Source organism: Haliotis cracherodii, unplaced genomic scaffold (assembly GCF_022045235.1).
Source record: "Haliotis cracherodii isolate W230 unplaced genomic scaffold, xgHalCrac1.p SCAF_13, whole genome shotgun sequence".
NCBI classification, from domain to species: Eukaryota; Metazoa; Mollusca; class Gastropoda; order Lepetellida; family Haliotidae; genus Haliotis; species Haliotis cracherodii.
The window spans coordinates 13,007,116-13,022,710 of NW_027266268.1; the positions used below are offsets into that span (position 1 = coordinate 13,007,116).

Sequence of the window (15,595 nt, forward strand, 5' to 3'; positions counted from 1 at the left end):
AAACTGAACATGCAACATGAGGTTTCATATGTGAAATTTAGCAAGGTTAAATCTACAGGTAACCTTGCTCTACTTTGAACACACAGTATGTTTACCTCCATTCTACCATAACAAAAATAGTTGTGTTATCTTTGGTGTAAGCAAAGATATTGAGTGAAGCAGCATGGGTGGACTTCAATGTGTTTTCAGTGGGTTGTTGATCTGAAGTAAGGACACGCCCATAATAGCCATTACACAACACAGAATTTTGAAAAATAATCATACCTTGTAAGCCAAAGTGAAGTGCACACCCCAAAAGAAAATATAACAAGCCTTTCAAGGTTTACATCTGTATCACACCTCAATAAAATGATGACATGTCAATATTATGAGGACACACCAATCAGTGTGACAAAGGCATATGACGTCACAGTCAGCTATAGGAAAGCGAGAAAATTTCAATCTCACAGTGGCCCTTAAAATACACCCTCCTGCTCATTAATTACGGGGGGCAGTGACTTTGGTCTAAGGACTATCCTATTTTCGGCCCTCCTATTATGTGACATTTTTTCATGACCAATAAATGACCAGTCCAACTAATTAATGTTCAAATTTATTATTTTATTTTAAAAAATAGAACTGTGTCATTTTTCATGCCCCTCCCTCCTCCCCTTTAATATATTACCAGTCCCTAATAACATTCTATCATGTTTTCTTTCCAAAATGTATGGCCCCACATATCTGAATACATTCATATATTGTAGTAACCACAGCCCTGCATTTTGTAACCTATACTTGTACATATATTTATGTACAAATGGCTGCTGACAATGATTGAGAAAGAAGTACTATTTCTAGCATTACCTGTTTCAATCAGAGGTGGTAATTGTGATTTGATACCTCTGACTGATAAATCAGAATTGAGAAATGTCCAAATTCATAGTGGAATGATGTTTTATGCCTCTTTAATCAATACTCCAGAAACAACACTGTGGTGGGAGGACACCAAGAACAGGCTCCTCATGCCTAACCCATATGTACAAAGAATAATGCCAATACTTTATCGAGTCATCTCCTTAACTATCAGTCTATGAAACTGCAACTTTTCGATAAAATTACACAAATCATTCAACAAGGGCACATTTACGTATAATTGGCAACATATCCAAATATGTTTCCTCAACATAATTACACATGGCAGATTTGTTACCATGAAACGATAACTGAAAAACTACCAAACATCACAAATTGCATTACTGATTGGATACTAAATGAACAAACTATCAAGTAAATTAATCACAACAGCACAACAGCCTGGACACAAACCTATTATGACAAAATCCCTGCGACAAGTCCAAACTCCTCGGTACGTATGTCTATATCCACTTACCCGTTCATTCAGCCCACTGGCCTGATGCAGCAACTCCGTCTTCACCTTCTCAGCTCCGACATTCTGGGGTACAAATCCGCGTTCTTCCGACTCGGTCACTGACGGTCTCCGAGAATCCCCTCCGACCCCCCTGTCTGACCGTCCTGCTGCCCAACTCTCCGAGACACTGGTAGGTGTTCGGTTGTCACGCAGGCTGAGACTATCTAGAATGGAAAGGACACAAGTATGTTCATTGTGGGGATAACTGACAACTCAAATCTACTAGCAAGACAAATTATTTACCTTCCCATTCTCAGCATACAGTGTTTCTATTGTAATCATTAATCAGAGTGTAGCAGCAAGACTCCCCCACACACTATCATGCCCGGAATGATTATTCACCAACCAGTCCATTTAACAAAATCGGTCACGACAACTTTATGAGAATGCAGTGGCATATGATTACAAAAACCTATGTCTGTTGTATATCATTAGAGAGCAAGTCAGGAAAGGCATTGATACAGGTATTATTTCTTTCTCTCCGTGAATGATATACAAGGACAAGCTCACTATGTGGTTGTAAGGTGGTGTGAGCTGTAAACTAGCTTAATGTTGTATCAGACATTCAGAAGGGGATATAAATCCGTAGTCAAATAGCACTTTCCATAAATTTATTGTGTATAGGGAGGGAGAGAGTAAGGTTAAAAGCCATTTTGAACAGAATTCCAATTATATCACTGCATGTCAGATTGATGTGTGAGGAGAGCCCAAAGTGATGCAGGTCTCAGACCTTTACCACTTTGGTGAAACACACGAGCACAAACTAGAATTTTATAGTCAGTTAATTCCCTTGCCTCAGGAAGATGGCTGGAGTAATGCCAGGTGCCCCGGGGCACCACCACCATTAGTGCTAACAGGCACCTTCTTGTTATTGTATATAGTTGTTTATGATATTAATGCACTCCAATCTTATAATCATGCTGCATTGCTGTTTTCTCTCCAACCATTGAACCATGCGACATATTCACATCACATATCATATCTTTCGCTCTAATGATACTACAGTGTTTTCAACGCAAACACATTTCAAAATTATACACTGGACCAAGTTATTCCAAGATCTCTGATCTCGGCACTGATATCTTGAAACTATTCTCCGATCCTGACCATCTAACTATATAACAACATATCTATTTAACCGCTTATCTCAAATTCAAGATAAAATTACATAGCGCTATCTCGAACCTTCTACTCAGTCCTGACGTTGACTTTACACCAAATTTTGTACCTTTACCTCGAAGTCAGTCTTGGTTTTTCCTCAGCTCAGCGCCCCTTATCAGTGGTAGCACTATATGCTTTAAACCTATTCATAGCCTGAAAATAATACTGAATGGCTTGAAGGGACTAGTATATCTGCAGTATTGACAAAAGGCTATTTGTGAAGTATCTCCCGACATCAATGAATACACAAGCACCTGGTCCCGTGCCAACAGCGATCAGCAAATATGGCACAATGTGTCATCCAATGTTGTCTGCCAGAGCAGGAACCAACGCCTTCCTGGGCAAGTCAAACAAACTGATTATCATAAGCCTGTTCACCCGACCCAGGGATCAGGAGGACATGCAGAATGTAATAAACCTTGCAGTCAATATTTATGTATCAGAATCAAGTGATCTGAAGCATGCTTGGAACAGGAGTGCTGTTGAAAATCACTGATAACTTATACAATCTCGATAAACTTGCTTTCAGAATTTCAGGTGTAATCTATAGTTGGCAGAACATTTCACGTTGAACCAACTGTACTTTCATATTTGCTCAAAGGGTATATATCTTATTCATACTAATATTACAAAATAATTCAGAAATCGAACGAAAGGTAAGTTGGAAATATTAACTGCTCAAACGCAAACACCTAATAAAGGCAAACAAAGGCTTCTCTGAAAGAAGTAATTAATACAAATACATGTTACCATGGTTACTGAAGAAAGTGTGATCATCCTGCAGTGTATACAACTTTATCATCTGTTTTTGTCCATATAAACCAACCCACCCAAACAACATTAAGCCAAATATTAAAAATTAAAAAAATATGAGCTGTACAAATATATTTTTATTTACATTTCTACCCAGTCACTTGAAAAGTCAGTAAAAATCTGGAAACCATAAATTATTTAAAAGTTGCTACAACAGTACATTATGATGATTTTACACATCAAAAATTAACTTTTAAACTTGTTTCCTCTCCGAAATCCATGTGCAGCTTGTCTTCTGCTCATGGCTGGGTATAAGGGATTTATTCACCAGCTGAGAAATTTATTTCCTCCCAAAGCAGTATTTTATCAAGATCACTTGGTCCAATCAGATCTCATCATGACATGGAAGTATGATATAAATACATGTAGTAGATCAGTTACCTGACCATCAACACATATTACATCAATCATATTAGTGGTATTCTAGAAAGAGTTTCTGTAATACTGAACTATGTGAGAATTTTATCTTACAAAGACCATCGACTCATGCAAGTGATCCCGTATCTAGTTTAAACCAGGGTGCACTTGACTAATGCTTTGCCAAGCAAAAATATTTTTATTAGAAACAAGCCACTCTATTTAAATTGAAAAGGAGACCCATTGAGAACCTGTGGCAAATCTAGACTTGCTTTAATTAGGGCTATAGCACTACAGTAAGGGCTTGAGGAAGGGACATAACATGGTTCAGGGACTGTTGAATGTTGACACATAATGTTTATCAGCTTTGTAAAATACAACCGTTATCATTAACTTTTTGTAGCGCTCTCTCTCAACATGAACTCTCCCAGACTTGAATCAATCTCGAAACATCCCAATACAATGGATGAAGTCATATGAATTTGTGTATTGATTGAATCTGCTTGGTTACCAGAATGCTGACTAATAAAATTGAATTTAAATTGTTGTCATTAATATTGATCAAACTTCATATGCCATTGAGGGAGGTATTCATTTATCCAAGCCGAATAACATGGTTTTTTTCCAAATTTGAGAATTGAGAGAGAAAACATACTAAATAAAAAAAGCATTCATATGCAGCGAAATGTCCACATGATGTCAACGATCCAGTCCTATTGAGCAGCGGTTTTAAACTAATCTGACTGCAGCACACACACACCGATGCAATTTTACAATTGACCTTTAACCCTTTCCTGTTTTGAGAGCCCACCCAGTACAGACACACTTGAGTCACACACAGCAACCAACAAGTAGGAATGTATGCAGACAATCATATCTGCTGCTAGCAAAAATTGGATTCTTAAACAATTACATAAGTATATTCAAGAATATTATATGTAAAGCCATTTTTCTGTTTTAGCATACATTTTCAAAGGATATGGAAAACAAAGTTTCTTATCCAATGATATAAGTTAAAATTTCACAAATTCTCTGTTATGCAATAATGTTTGAAAATCAGTTTACACATAGCTGATCATCTCTTGCCAAGAACTGGCAACAACATATATTTTAGCAGATAGATATACAGTAAACTACGTTTATAACGAACACGCTTATAACGAATTGACAGATATAACAAACTTATTTTTTAGTCACGGCCATTTGATGTATATATGCTGTTTATATGCTTATAACGAACTACGGTTATTACGAACTTAAATTAGTGGTCCCTTTGAGTTCGTTTTAACCGTAGTTTACTGTATATCTAAAGTGCTTCTATGCTTTTTGTGCAACATGTGGATGTTCGCTGCACCAGCAGTTACAGATGTGAAATTTATTTTATACATCAACCAATATCATAGGGAGCATATCCATATACCAGACAGTATGGTAACCCATGAAGATCCGGGTAGAGATTACATCTTCAGCAACCCCTGCTTGCCAAAAGAGGTGACCATGCTTGTTGTAAGAGGCGACTAACAGGATTGGGTGGTCAGGCTTGCTGACTTGATTGATGCATGTCATTGTATCCCAATTGCATTGATCGATGATGACAATCACTAGATTGTCTGGTCCCGACGTGAATATTTACAGACCGCCGTCAGACAGCTGTCATATTGCTGAGTGCAGTGTTAAACAACAAACAAACAAATGGTAAGGAGAGTACTGTCAAACATGTGTTGACAAGGAAGTGAGCCAGGGCAGTCAGAGTTGTCTACCTTGGTTTACTCTAATATTTACACATGGATTGACTGCAGAGCAATGAAAAGAAGACCCAATATTAAACTTAATGTGATTAAGGTGTGGACTAAAAGTATACCCAGTTCGCCCTGATCATGGTTTTCATGTTAATAATGCTCCTGGGTGTCACCAGAGTGGTAGACATCTAGGATCTGCATCACCTCAGGCTTTCCTCCCACATCAAGCTCACACTACATCATATCACTGAAATACAGTTAAACCTAACACACTCATTTACAACAATGTTTGTTTGTTGGTTGGTTTGTTGCTTAACGCCAAACTCAGCAATATTCCAGTTATATGGTGGTAGTCTGTAAATAATTAAATCTGGATCAGACAATCCAGTGATTGACATCATGAGCATTGGTTTACAAAATTGGGTTACCATGACATGCATCAAGCAAGTCAGCGAGCCTGACCACCCGAACCCATTAGTCGCCTCTTACAACAATGCATGAATTGCTACATCCTGTGTATATAACATCATATTACCATCATCATACTCCCCACTGTGACTGACTTCCTGTATGGAGTAGAGTCTGTGGAAGATTGGGAGGTGCCAAGGCTTGGTGTAGGTGATGGTCTGTGTCATGATGACAACCAACTGCTGGAACCACACACTGTAAACCCTAAAGCGCCGTGCAGTTCTCAAACCATACTTCCTCTGACGGATGCCAAAAATTTGATGACCATACAGTTGTGTTCAAAATCTGTTTCCTTGAAAAATCAGAAGCACTATTTCACATATGTCTCTTGATTGACAGACTACCTGGTAAACTGTCAATGCCTGAACAATGAGAAGTACGACATTGGGTGCTTCATAAAATTCTCAAAGTTGATGAATTCCTGGAAACACAACAGATTTTCTTCATCCCAGCAAATGGATATCCTGGAAACACTTAACAGAATTCTGTGACTATCCTTATCCTGGTGTGTCCACATTGTGTGACAAGATTCCATTACATCTGCACGTACACACTCCTTCAGTCCAGAGTCAGGAGTCATCTCAATATCAGCTTGAAAACTTAGAAGCACTGATTCAATACAGTCTACCTAGTAAACACAATCAATGCTTGAAAAATAAGAAGTAATATCTAAGGTGCTTCATAAAATTCTCAAGGTTGGGTGAATTGACGGCAAACAACCAATCTTCCTTCTGTACATGCACAATCCTTCAGTCAGGAGATCTGGACAACAGGAAGTGAACCGAACACACTGGATCTTCATTGAAGCAGGACTCGGGACAAGAAACAGGGTCACTCCTCAGACAAAAACGCTAGCTCCACATTGCATGTGTTCAAGGCTGTCAGTCTCACTAATCTTTCTTTCTCTTCATGTTAGATATTTCCCACTCCAACTATTCATGTCAATGAACCATCTTCAAGGACATGTATGATAAATACAAACCGTCAACGCCAGAGAATAACCAGTCTCGATTATCCGATAGAACAGATTCCATTGGGGGTAAAAGGAAAAATAGCAGTGAAAACTAGAGGAATATATCACTGAAAATCAGTGATGACACCTGGTGTTTGCAAAAAAGGTAATCATATCCTGCCCTACCAATTAGCACCCAGCAGTTCATAAACAAGCATGCCATACTAAAGACACTGTGCAGCACAATTCTTCCCTTGAGCATGTCAGATCAACATGTCTCTTCCATTTATAAACAATTTCTAACAAGTTTCGCCATCTTTGTTCCTTGACCCGGCCCACCATGAAACCTTCACCATTCTGAAGACCAGATCTTTTTGGCACCTGATCACATGCGGAATTCACAAGACCAAAAGCATTTCCAAAAACTGCTAAGGTTCAATTATATGATCTTGTATCCAATACTTTCAAACTGATTCCTCCACAACTTCCAGTCCCTCACAACCCATCACACAAACAAGAAATCAGGTCAAGCGCTTTCCAATTTTACATTAACAACGTGAATTGTGGCGCACTTCAATGACCTTAAGACCAATATTAGCACCTACGCCCATTCACATCAACAACACAACTTGTTCTGAATCCAAGGCCAAGTCACCCTGTTCTCAAACCACATTCTGAAGCTAAACCAATCCTTCACAAAGCTCCTTGCACTGCTCCTGACACAATAACTCCAAGAATCTTCCACCTTGTCCTGACAACTCCTCAGCACACCCTGTTGGGAGTGTGTACTATGTAACACAATGTTCCTATATACCATGTTCTTGAACCTACACAGTAAGCTGATATTACACCTTAATCTTAGTTATACACACATCGGTGGGTCCAACATGATCAGGATAATCTTATACCCCGTTCCAGAGATCGAGTGACCTGAGGCGTCAGCTTCATCTTTAATGAAGTCATTCAGAACATTTTGCTCAGAGACTAGAACAGACTTTTGTCTCGGACAAGCTCTAGTAATTCGTTATTGTCCATGGAATCACATGACTAATTTCTTTGTTCAACATTAGCTCAAGTGCAGCTGTGTTTTCATCGGCGATTATTTTCATATATTAATGGTTTGTGCACATTTTTCTAACCGACTAGCATGAGCAGAGGTCCAATTAATAATGAAAGTAAACTTTTCAATTACAAAAAATATTTTTATTTCACTTGGATATCTTAGGGGGCGGGGAAATAAATGCCAAATCACTTTTTAGAGTAACATGTTTACATGTTTCACAATAACATGTACCATTTTCACTTCTGTCAGGTAAGGTTTTAGGTTCTTTACAAGTTTGCCAGAGACCATACAAAGTCATTTAATCGACTGGTATCTAAATAGCAATAGTTTATACAATGAAATCGCTTGTTATAACTACGGAAAAAACCAGGCGATGTTACGAAAGCGCGATTACGAAATGAATGACCGCCGTGTTGTGACAGCAACTACATGTGTGTGACAGTGTCGCCTCAAATTGGATTGCCCACTAATTAAGAATATAAACTTCGCTTGTGGTTCTCTTTTATTGCATAAAAGTGTACATAAATTTTGGGAGCCATGCGTTACCGCGCGTAGTAACCGAAGTAGCGCTTTATCGAAGAGCGCAATAGCGAGCGATCACTGTATGTGTTGTTGTTTTTTCATTTCTATAATCCATCCAAAATATTGTGTATTGGAAAATTTAGATAAATTTATACTATTTTTGTTATATTTTCTGTTGGAAAGTCTCTCATAATTATTCTAATTCATGGTGAGTGAGTATCTTATTTGTGCAATTTCAGCAAAATTCAAGTTATAACAGTGGTGCATATTGTTCCCATGTGGTAAATATAAACCTGGACCTTCTTCGTAGCGGACAAAACCTTAGTCACTAGGCAGCTGCATTTTGTGTCCATGTTTAGACAACCATGTATGTTTTCAAAGTATTAGTCGTGCGACAAAACAATCCATCAATCTTTCTCTCGACAACAGACAGCTGTTTATCAATAACTCACATTCCAACATAGGTTTTATTGATCTGTTATTTTTCGCTGGAGTCAGCAATAATTCCACATATCACCGCTGCCTGTAACTATAGTCAGTCAGGATCAGGCAAACCACTAACTTAAGCCTGAGAACAATTTTCATAATCTAAATGCACTGTTCATTGTCCATTGTTCATTGTCCATTTTTCATTGTTCATTGTCCATTGTTCATTGTCCATGGTACAATTCCAACTACATCATGAGCATGTGCTTGAAAATCACCATCAAATAGTGATGATATCAAGTGTTCGCAGCGTATACTTCCGCAATGGTATCACCCATCACAAACACATGCAAAGGTAAGTCAACTGTTTACTTGAAAGACTGAGCCACTTCCCATCCCCTTGCCAAACACTAGACAGCCAAGTCTCCGTGAACCTGACCACTCGACACAGTTTAGTCACCTCTTACCACCGGCCTACCCCAAAAAGTTAACATCATAATGATTATAAGAACCTGGCACATTTTCAATGAAACCAAACACAATGAAATCATTCAGACAGCAACAAATGACATCTGCAAGATTTACTGTGTTTGTTTCCCTTGCACACTTTATGGAGATTGTTTTGTAATTTGAGTGGCTCCATCCATTTAAAGTGTGTACATACATGTATTCCATAGTCTGGTAGCTAGCCCTCTGCTGGTTTTCTTTGTTAGGCCTTTAACACATTAGCAACCAAGTGATGGGGACCTTTTCTAACCTGGATCCCCATAGACACCTTATTTGCTGTACTGGATTTTCCACTCCATTTAGTGATCATTGATAAAGAGTGAGTGAGAGAGTGAGTATGGTTTTTCGCTGTTTTTAGCAATATTCCAGCAAAATCATTACACCAGAAATAGCCTTTACACATTGTACCCATGTGGGAAATCGAATGGCATGACAAGCTAACACTTTAACTGCTAGGCTACCCCACCACCCCCACTGACAAAGAACACATGAAGGGATAAATGGCTACTGTCCAACTCATTGTCAAATATATCATGGTGATATCTTGATACATTTGTGAAGCATTGTAATATATTTAATATTTTGCAATTTTACTTGTTTCATCCATAAAACCAGAAAAAAATGCCCTTTGGACACCTGAACTATTTTTTCATTGAATCTATATGTCATGTACATGTCGTGAGAAGAAGTGAACACGTTTCTCTCAATATAGTCTGTTTCACATTGTAAGCACAAAACCTAATTATCTGCTTGAGAATTATCAAATTGCAAGATTAACTGATTAAAGGAGTTTATGGAGTTGATAGGACAGGCCATTGTGCTGGGAGAGGCTTTCTGGCTTGTGTGTTCAAGATCTTAGCCCTGCCTCACAGCTGACTGCTCATGTGAACGAGTGTTGCCACCCACTGAATACTTGGCATAACATCTGGGCGGACATTTTGATATTTGCTCTATCATGGCAACTTCTTCAAGTCTTTTCGATTAAGCAACTTTGTTTTGGTTTAGCACTGAACAGATCAAATTGTTCAACACTGATATTGTTTTTTTCTGTTTTAACAGATTCTAAACACAATTCTACATTTCTAGGTACATGTACTTCATGCTCTTGAGGCTATAAGCTGTGTTGTGGTGAACAATGGGTCCGATGATATGGGAAACACTTGTTCCTCATGGAAGAATTATACCATGTGTAATAATTAAGATAACCTATGAACTACAATAATTACAGATCTGTAGGAATATTAAATAAATGGTACACAACCTAAGCCTTATCTAGATATACTTGAGAAATACTTCAAATTTTCATAATGCTTACTGTTAGACAACACACATTTGTTGCCCCTATTTTTATGGAATAAGGTTTTCACATATTTTTGGACCAACCAATTAATATTCTTTGGGGAGACCTTGTTACATACTGACACTTATTTCATTTCGCAAACTAATCCATAATTTATACAACATAGTCCAGTCACGAAGTCACATTCCACTTTTGTATGAAACTGGCAGTATCATCATCATGGCATGTTCTGGGCCGTATTAAACACTGAAGTCTCATCAAGTGTTATCACTGATTTCCAATGGTCATCAACACAAAACACCTGAGATTATTTTTCAAAATATAACCTGTTTCATGAAAATATTTGGTCTCAGGTTTTACACAGGAAAAAATGTTTGCTGGAAAATGCTTAAAACCCTGATTTTTCTTTATAAAACTACGTAATATTGTGTTACCAAATAAGCCAATTTTAAAGAAGGTTTGATTTGAGTCTGTGAAAACCCTCTTTGTCAGCTAACTTACATGTTATGAGTATGGTTTAACGACGCAATGAACAGTGTTTCAATGCACCAATGTACATGCATAACAGCATATCTTGTTTGTCAACACTGTCATGTATTCAGATATCAATAACAGATCAGGGGGATGGGGGTCGGAGGGGGATGGGAAACAAAATAGTTTGAAAATAAAATATTGACATAAGAAACAGTTCTTTGTTATTGATTTATTTGTGTACATTGTCAAGTGAACCTGGAATAGCACCTGGAATATATCAGATATATGGGAGAAATAAAAGTGAAACATTACGCAACGAGATGACTATTCTTTAGCTATGCCCATGTGTGCTTAGACAGAACCCAGTCGTACAGATGGCCACAAGACGCTATTCAGCTTGTCCCGGAATAACACGAGTTGGTCACAAATGCAGCATAACCTAACTCTGTGACGGAAGTGACTGTTGCTTTAGTCACAGTTTGCAATATTCCCGCTACATCACAGAAACCTGTAAATATTTAAATCTGGAGCGGGCAAACCAGTGGTTAATAACATGAACACCAACACAGTCATAGCACAATGACATACAACCGCACAGGTCACATGTTGTAACCCCCAATTCCCTATCATTCATCTTTTACCAAAAGGCTTCTATGGACCTATTCTGGCTAGGAATATCAATCTGTACTCACCAGGCTGAGGGCTGAAGTGTCCAGCGACCCCTGGAGCGGGAGAGTTTGAGAGCACCCCATGTGCTGCACTGCCCATCTGTAGAACCTGAGGGTGTTGAGCCACTGTCAAGGTCCCAGTTTGAATCTGGTTCGGTGTCGGGGAGTCTGAATGAAGTGTTATCTTTGCCCCAAGCCTCATTTGATCAATGGTCAGCTCGGCCATAGCATACTTGGACAAGAGACTGTCATAGTCCTTCTGTAGCTGTTGAACCAGCTCTGTAGCCTGTTTCCGCTTTAAGTGTTCCTGTTTGAGCTTTACTGTCAACTCTCCTTGCGACCTGTCACCTTCTCCCTCCAGCCCTTCATCCACTCCAGATCGGGACAAGTCAGACATGGACAAGTGTGTGGGTTTTATAGGACCATGTCGGTTTGAGATGTTGGTTGTGCTCTTGCTCTTCATCCGGAAGCTTTGGTTCTCCTCAACCGGTTTCGGTAAGAGTCGTTTTGGCATTTTTTCATTTGTTGATCTAGGAGTTTTGTTCCCTTCAAAGAAACTTTCTTCTGATCTAGCCTTCGACAGCTGTTTGGAAGAATCGGATTGGTTTGTTTTGGAGGAATGAGCTTCGGAAACTGTTGATCTGTGACTGGCTACTGATGAAGGTCGTGACTTGCTTTGATAGTTGGCAGACTCAGGACGAGTCTGAAGTTGTGGCCTCTCTTCCTTCTTCACAGGAGAGTCTGGTTGTTCTTGTTCAACCGAACTCTGGTTAAATCCGAGGCGTGAGACATCTGTCAGTGATATAGAGCTCTGCTGAAGGTCCCTGTAAGGAGTTTGAGACCTGCTGCTGTAGACACTACCACGGCTTGTAGGCCGACTGCTGTGCGGGGAGTATGGAGCAGGGGACACATTCTGACTGAAGTTTGGCATCTGGGCTTCTGTGCCCATCCGACTGGTGATGAAGAAGATCTCATCATCATCTCCGCTTCGGTGAAATATTCCTGATGTGTCGCCGTCTCGGTGAAATAAACCAGTTGTATCAACCACCCTTTGATTTCCGTATTCAAAGTTCCCATTATCAAATGAATCTGCAGCTCTGTTGACATTATACAGCATCAGGGCCTCTTCTGGAGAGACTTCTGGGAAGGAATGGCTGCTGAGCGTCTGCTCTGAGGCTACAGAATTTGGACGGAATCTGTTCTCTCCCCCATTCCTGAACTCCTGCGACTTATATGCCTGCTGTTCCTGAATCTGTCTCTCATTTTCTTTTCTGAAAAAATCAGCAATAGTGTCTGTCTGAGCAGTTTCATCGAATATATTTTCCCTGGACAGATGTGCCTCTAGCTGATCAAAATCTTGTACCGAGTCTTTGGTATTGGATAAATCAGCACCGTCCACTAACACACCAAGGTCACGCAACTGTTGGTAATACTCCTCAGTGAACAGTTCGCTCTTGTCAGTGTTTGATTTGGTAGCACTTTGATTGTGTTCATGGTGTTGTACACCCTGGGGCTTCTCTAGTGAGCTTCTATTACTGATGATACCAGCAGATGTATTGCCTCGGCTTCCATCTTGAAAATCATGATCAAAACTGGTGACGGATTCTCGATCAAAGCTCAGGTCATCTTTGGAAGCTTCAAGCTCACTGATATTCACACTTTGGTCAACATCAAATAATCGTGAGTCATCATCAAAGCTTGTCTGTAATTGTCGCAATGTGGATGTGCTTGACTGTTTGTCACCGCCAAACCCTGAGTCAGTCCAGTGACCTGTGTTCTTGTAGAGGTCAAGGTCATCTCTCACAATACCATCATTGTCTATCAGGAACCCTCCAGTGCCTACAACAAAAGGCATATATGTATAGAAAACATGGTCCTTGAAAAACATCTCAAACATTTTTTTCATGTTTATTCATTCAATGCATCACAGAAACATAGTCCTACAACCATGAATGGAATATCTGTTCTTTTTAATCATAGGCCTCAAAATTAATCTTGATAACTTTGAATAATTTGTTTCATATTTTATTCTTATCTTCATTATAACTTTTGCAGGCTAATCATCTTTAAGTGAACAAACTCCAAATCCTTATTTTCTTCATGCCAACAATAGTAGATGACATAGTTAACTGGAAAAAATTGAAATATTTGAGTTTTTCAGGTCTGCTGAAAGATGCATAAAACACCCTTATTATTGATATAATAGATAATATTAATATAATATATAATTAAGACACCACAGAGTCCAAATTTACTACCCAGGTACCCATCCCCTTATTACCTGACCCAACTCGGGTACCCACTGTAGGTCTCAAGAGATACAAAATGTCCAACTGGGAATTTTTTTACCACAGCACTTATTTAGATACATGTATAAAACGATCTGGTCATGCATCCACTGAAGTTGACTTAAGTTATATCTTTATTCAACCATATGTAAAGTCGGAAGGAATGGCTGCATAGTCAGAAAGAAATGCGAACATTAGTGACTTGTAATGTAACCATAGAGTTCTAGATAATTTTTGTCATTAAACAATATATCACGTGACTAACCACGGGTGCAGGGAGTCTTGTGGGTATCCGGGTCCTACTCAGTAACCACCCAACCCAGGTACCCAAGTTACTCGTCCCAGCCCTACCACAGACATAGGAAAAATGAAATACACGTGAGTTTGTCTGTTGAGAGATGCAATATTGACACCATGTTGGTCCCTCCCTAAGTGGTCCCTCGAAAGTAATCGCAACACAAACACAACTAAATCTCCATATTCATTACCACTCACAAAGCAAAAGGTGGACGTAGTTTTCTCCAAAATCTACACATGTACAGATGTGATATACATCCGTAACACATATACATCACCTTATAACCTGGAAAAGTGTCCAACAATCTCAGGCACTAACAAGACCACAACACCTGTACAAGCTGGTGAGTGTGTAACGACAGTTAACACCCTCCCTACTGTCCACTATAGTCCATTCCTGTATACACCTCTCTCCTTGATCAGTTCCCTTTGCCACTCAATCTCGATCAACATTTACCTTCTTGAGTGTCTACAAAATCCTCTGTACAAACCATTCACACCTTTCTGTTGCAATTGCTTTGTCACAGATTTTCTTAATGCTAAGTATGCTTGGTATAGACAACATAAATTGGGTATCCCTTTTCATCCAAGAGTGAGTGAGGGAGTGTGTGAGTTTGGTTTAACGACGCTTTGAACAGAATTCCAGTTTAGCATGGCATGTCAGCTTAATGTGGGAGGAAAGCCCGAAGTGATGCAGGTCTCAGACGTTTACCACTTCTGTGAAACCCATGAGCTTGGGTATGGTGCTGACAAACCTTGAAACATAATCGGGGCGAACTGAGATTTAAACCCAAATATCATAGGTTGCTTGCATGCCCAAGGGACACAACTCTGCACAGTGAATTGCGCGCCTTAGACGACTGGGCGACCCGTGCCCCCTTTTCCTCCAAGAGCTGCTACAGATTATTTAGTATTAGATTTTCATCACTTTTTCCAATATGAAAATATTTACGAACCTTAAGTGATATTTAACACCTTTCTATTGCTTATATACTGTTACAATATCCAAAGAAAGAGAACCACTTTTTCAAAGAGGATTCCAGGTTCACTCAGAATATAATGATGCCATTGCACTGTGTGAAGTTTTATACAATCACTAACAATTGTGACCCACAAGGAGAAAAGGGACCTTTTGGGTGCTAGGATACAATT

The 15,595-nt window shown here is 39.2% G+C and overlaps 1 protein-coding gene across 1 annotated transcript in view; it reads right to left on the reverse strand.

Annotated features, from left to right (window-relative positions):
* Window positions 1-15,595, reverse strand: part of LOC139459646 (uncharacterized) — a 63,751-nt gene that overhangs the window by 19,290 nt on the left and 28,866 nt on the right. The window contains exons 3-4 of the mRNA XM_071241242.1: window positions 11,883-13,697; window positions 1,370-1,572 (exon numbers count right to left, since the gene is read on the reverse strand). Of these exons, the coding sequence (XP_071097343.1) occupies window positions 1,370-1,572; window positions 11,883-13,697 (2,018 nt within the window). The remainder of the gene's footprint in view (window positions 1-1,369; window positions 1,573-11,882; window positions 13,698-15,595) is intronic.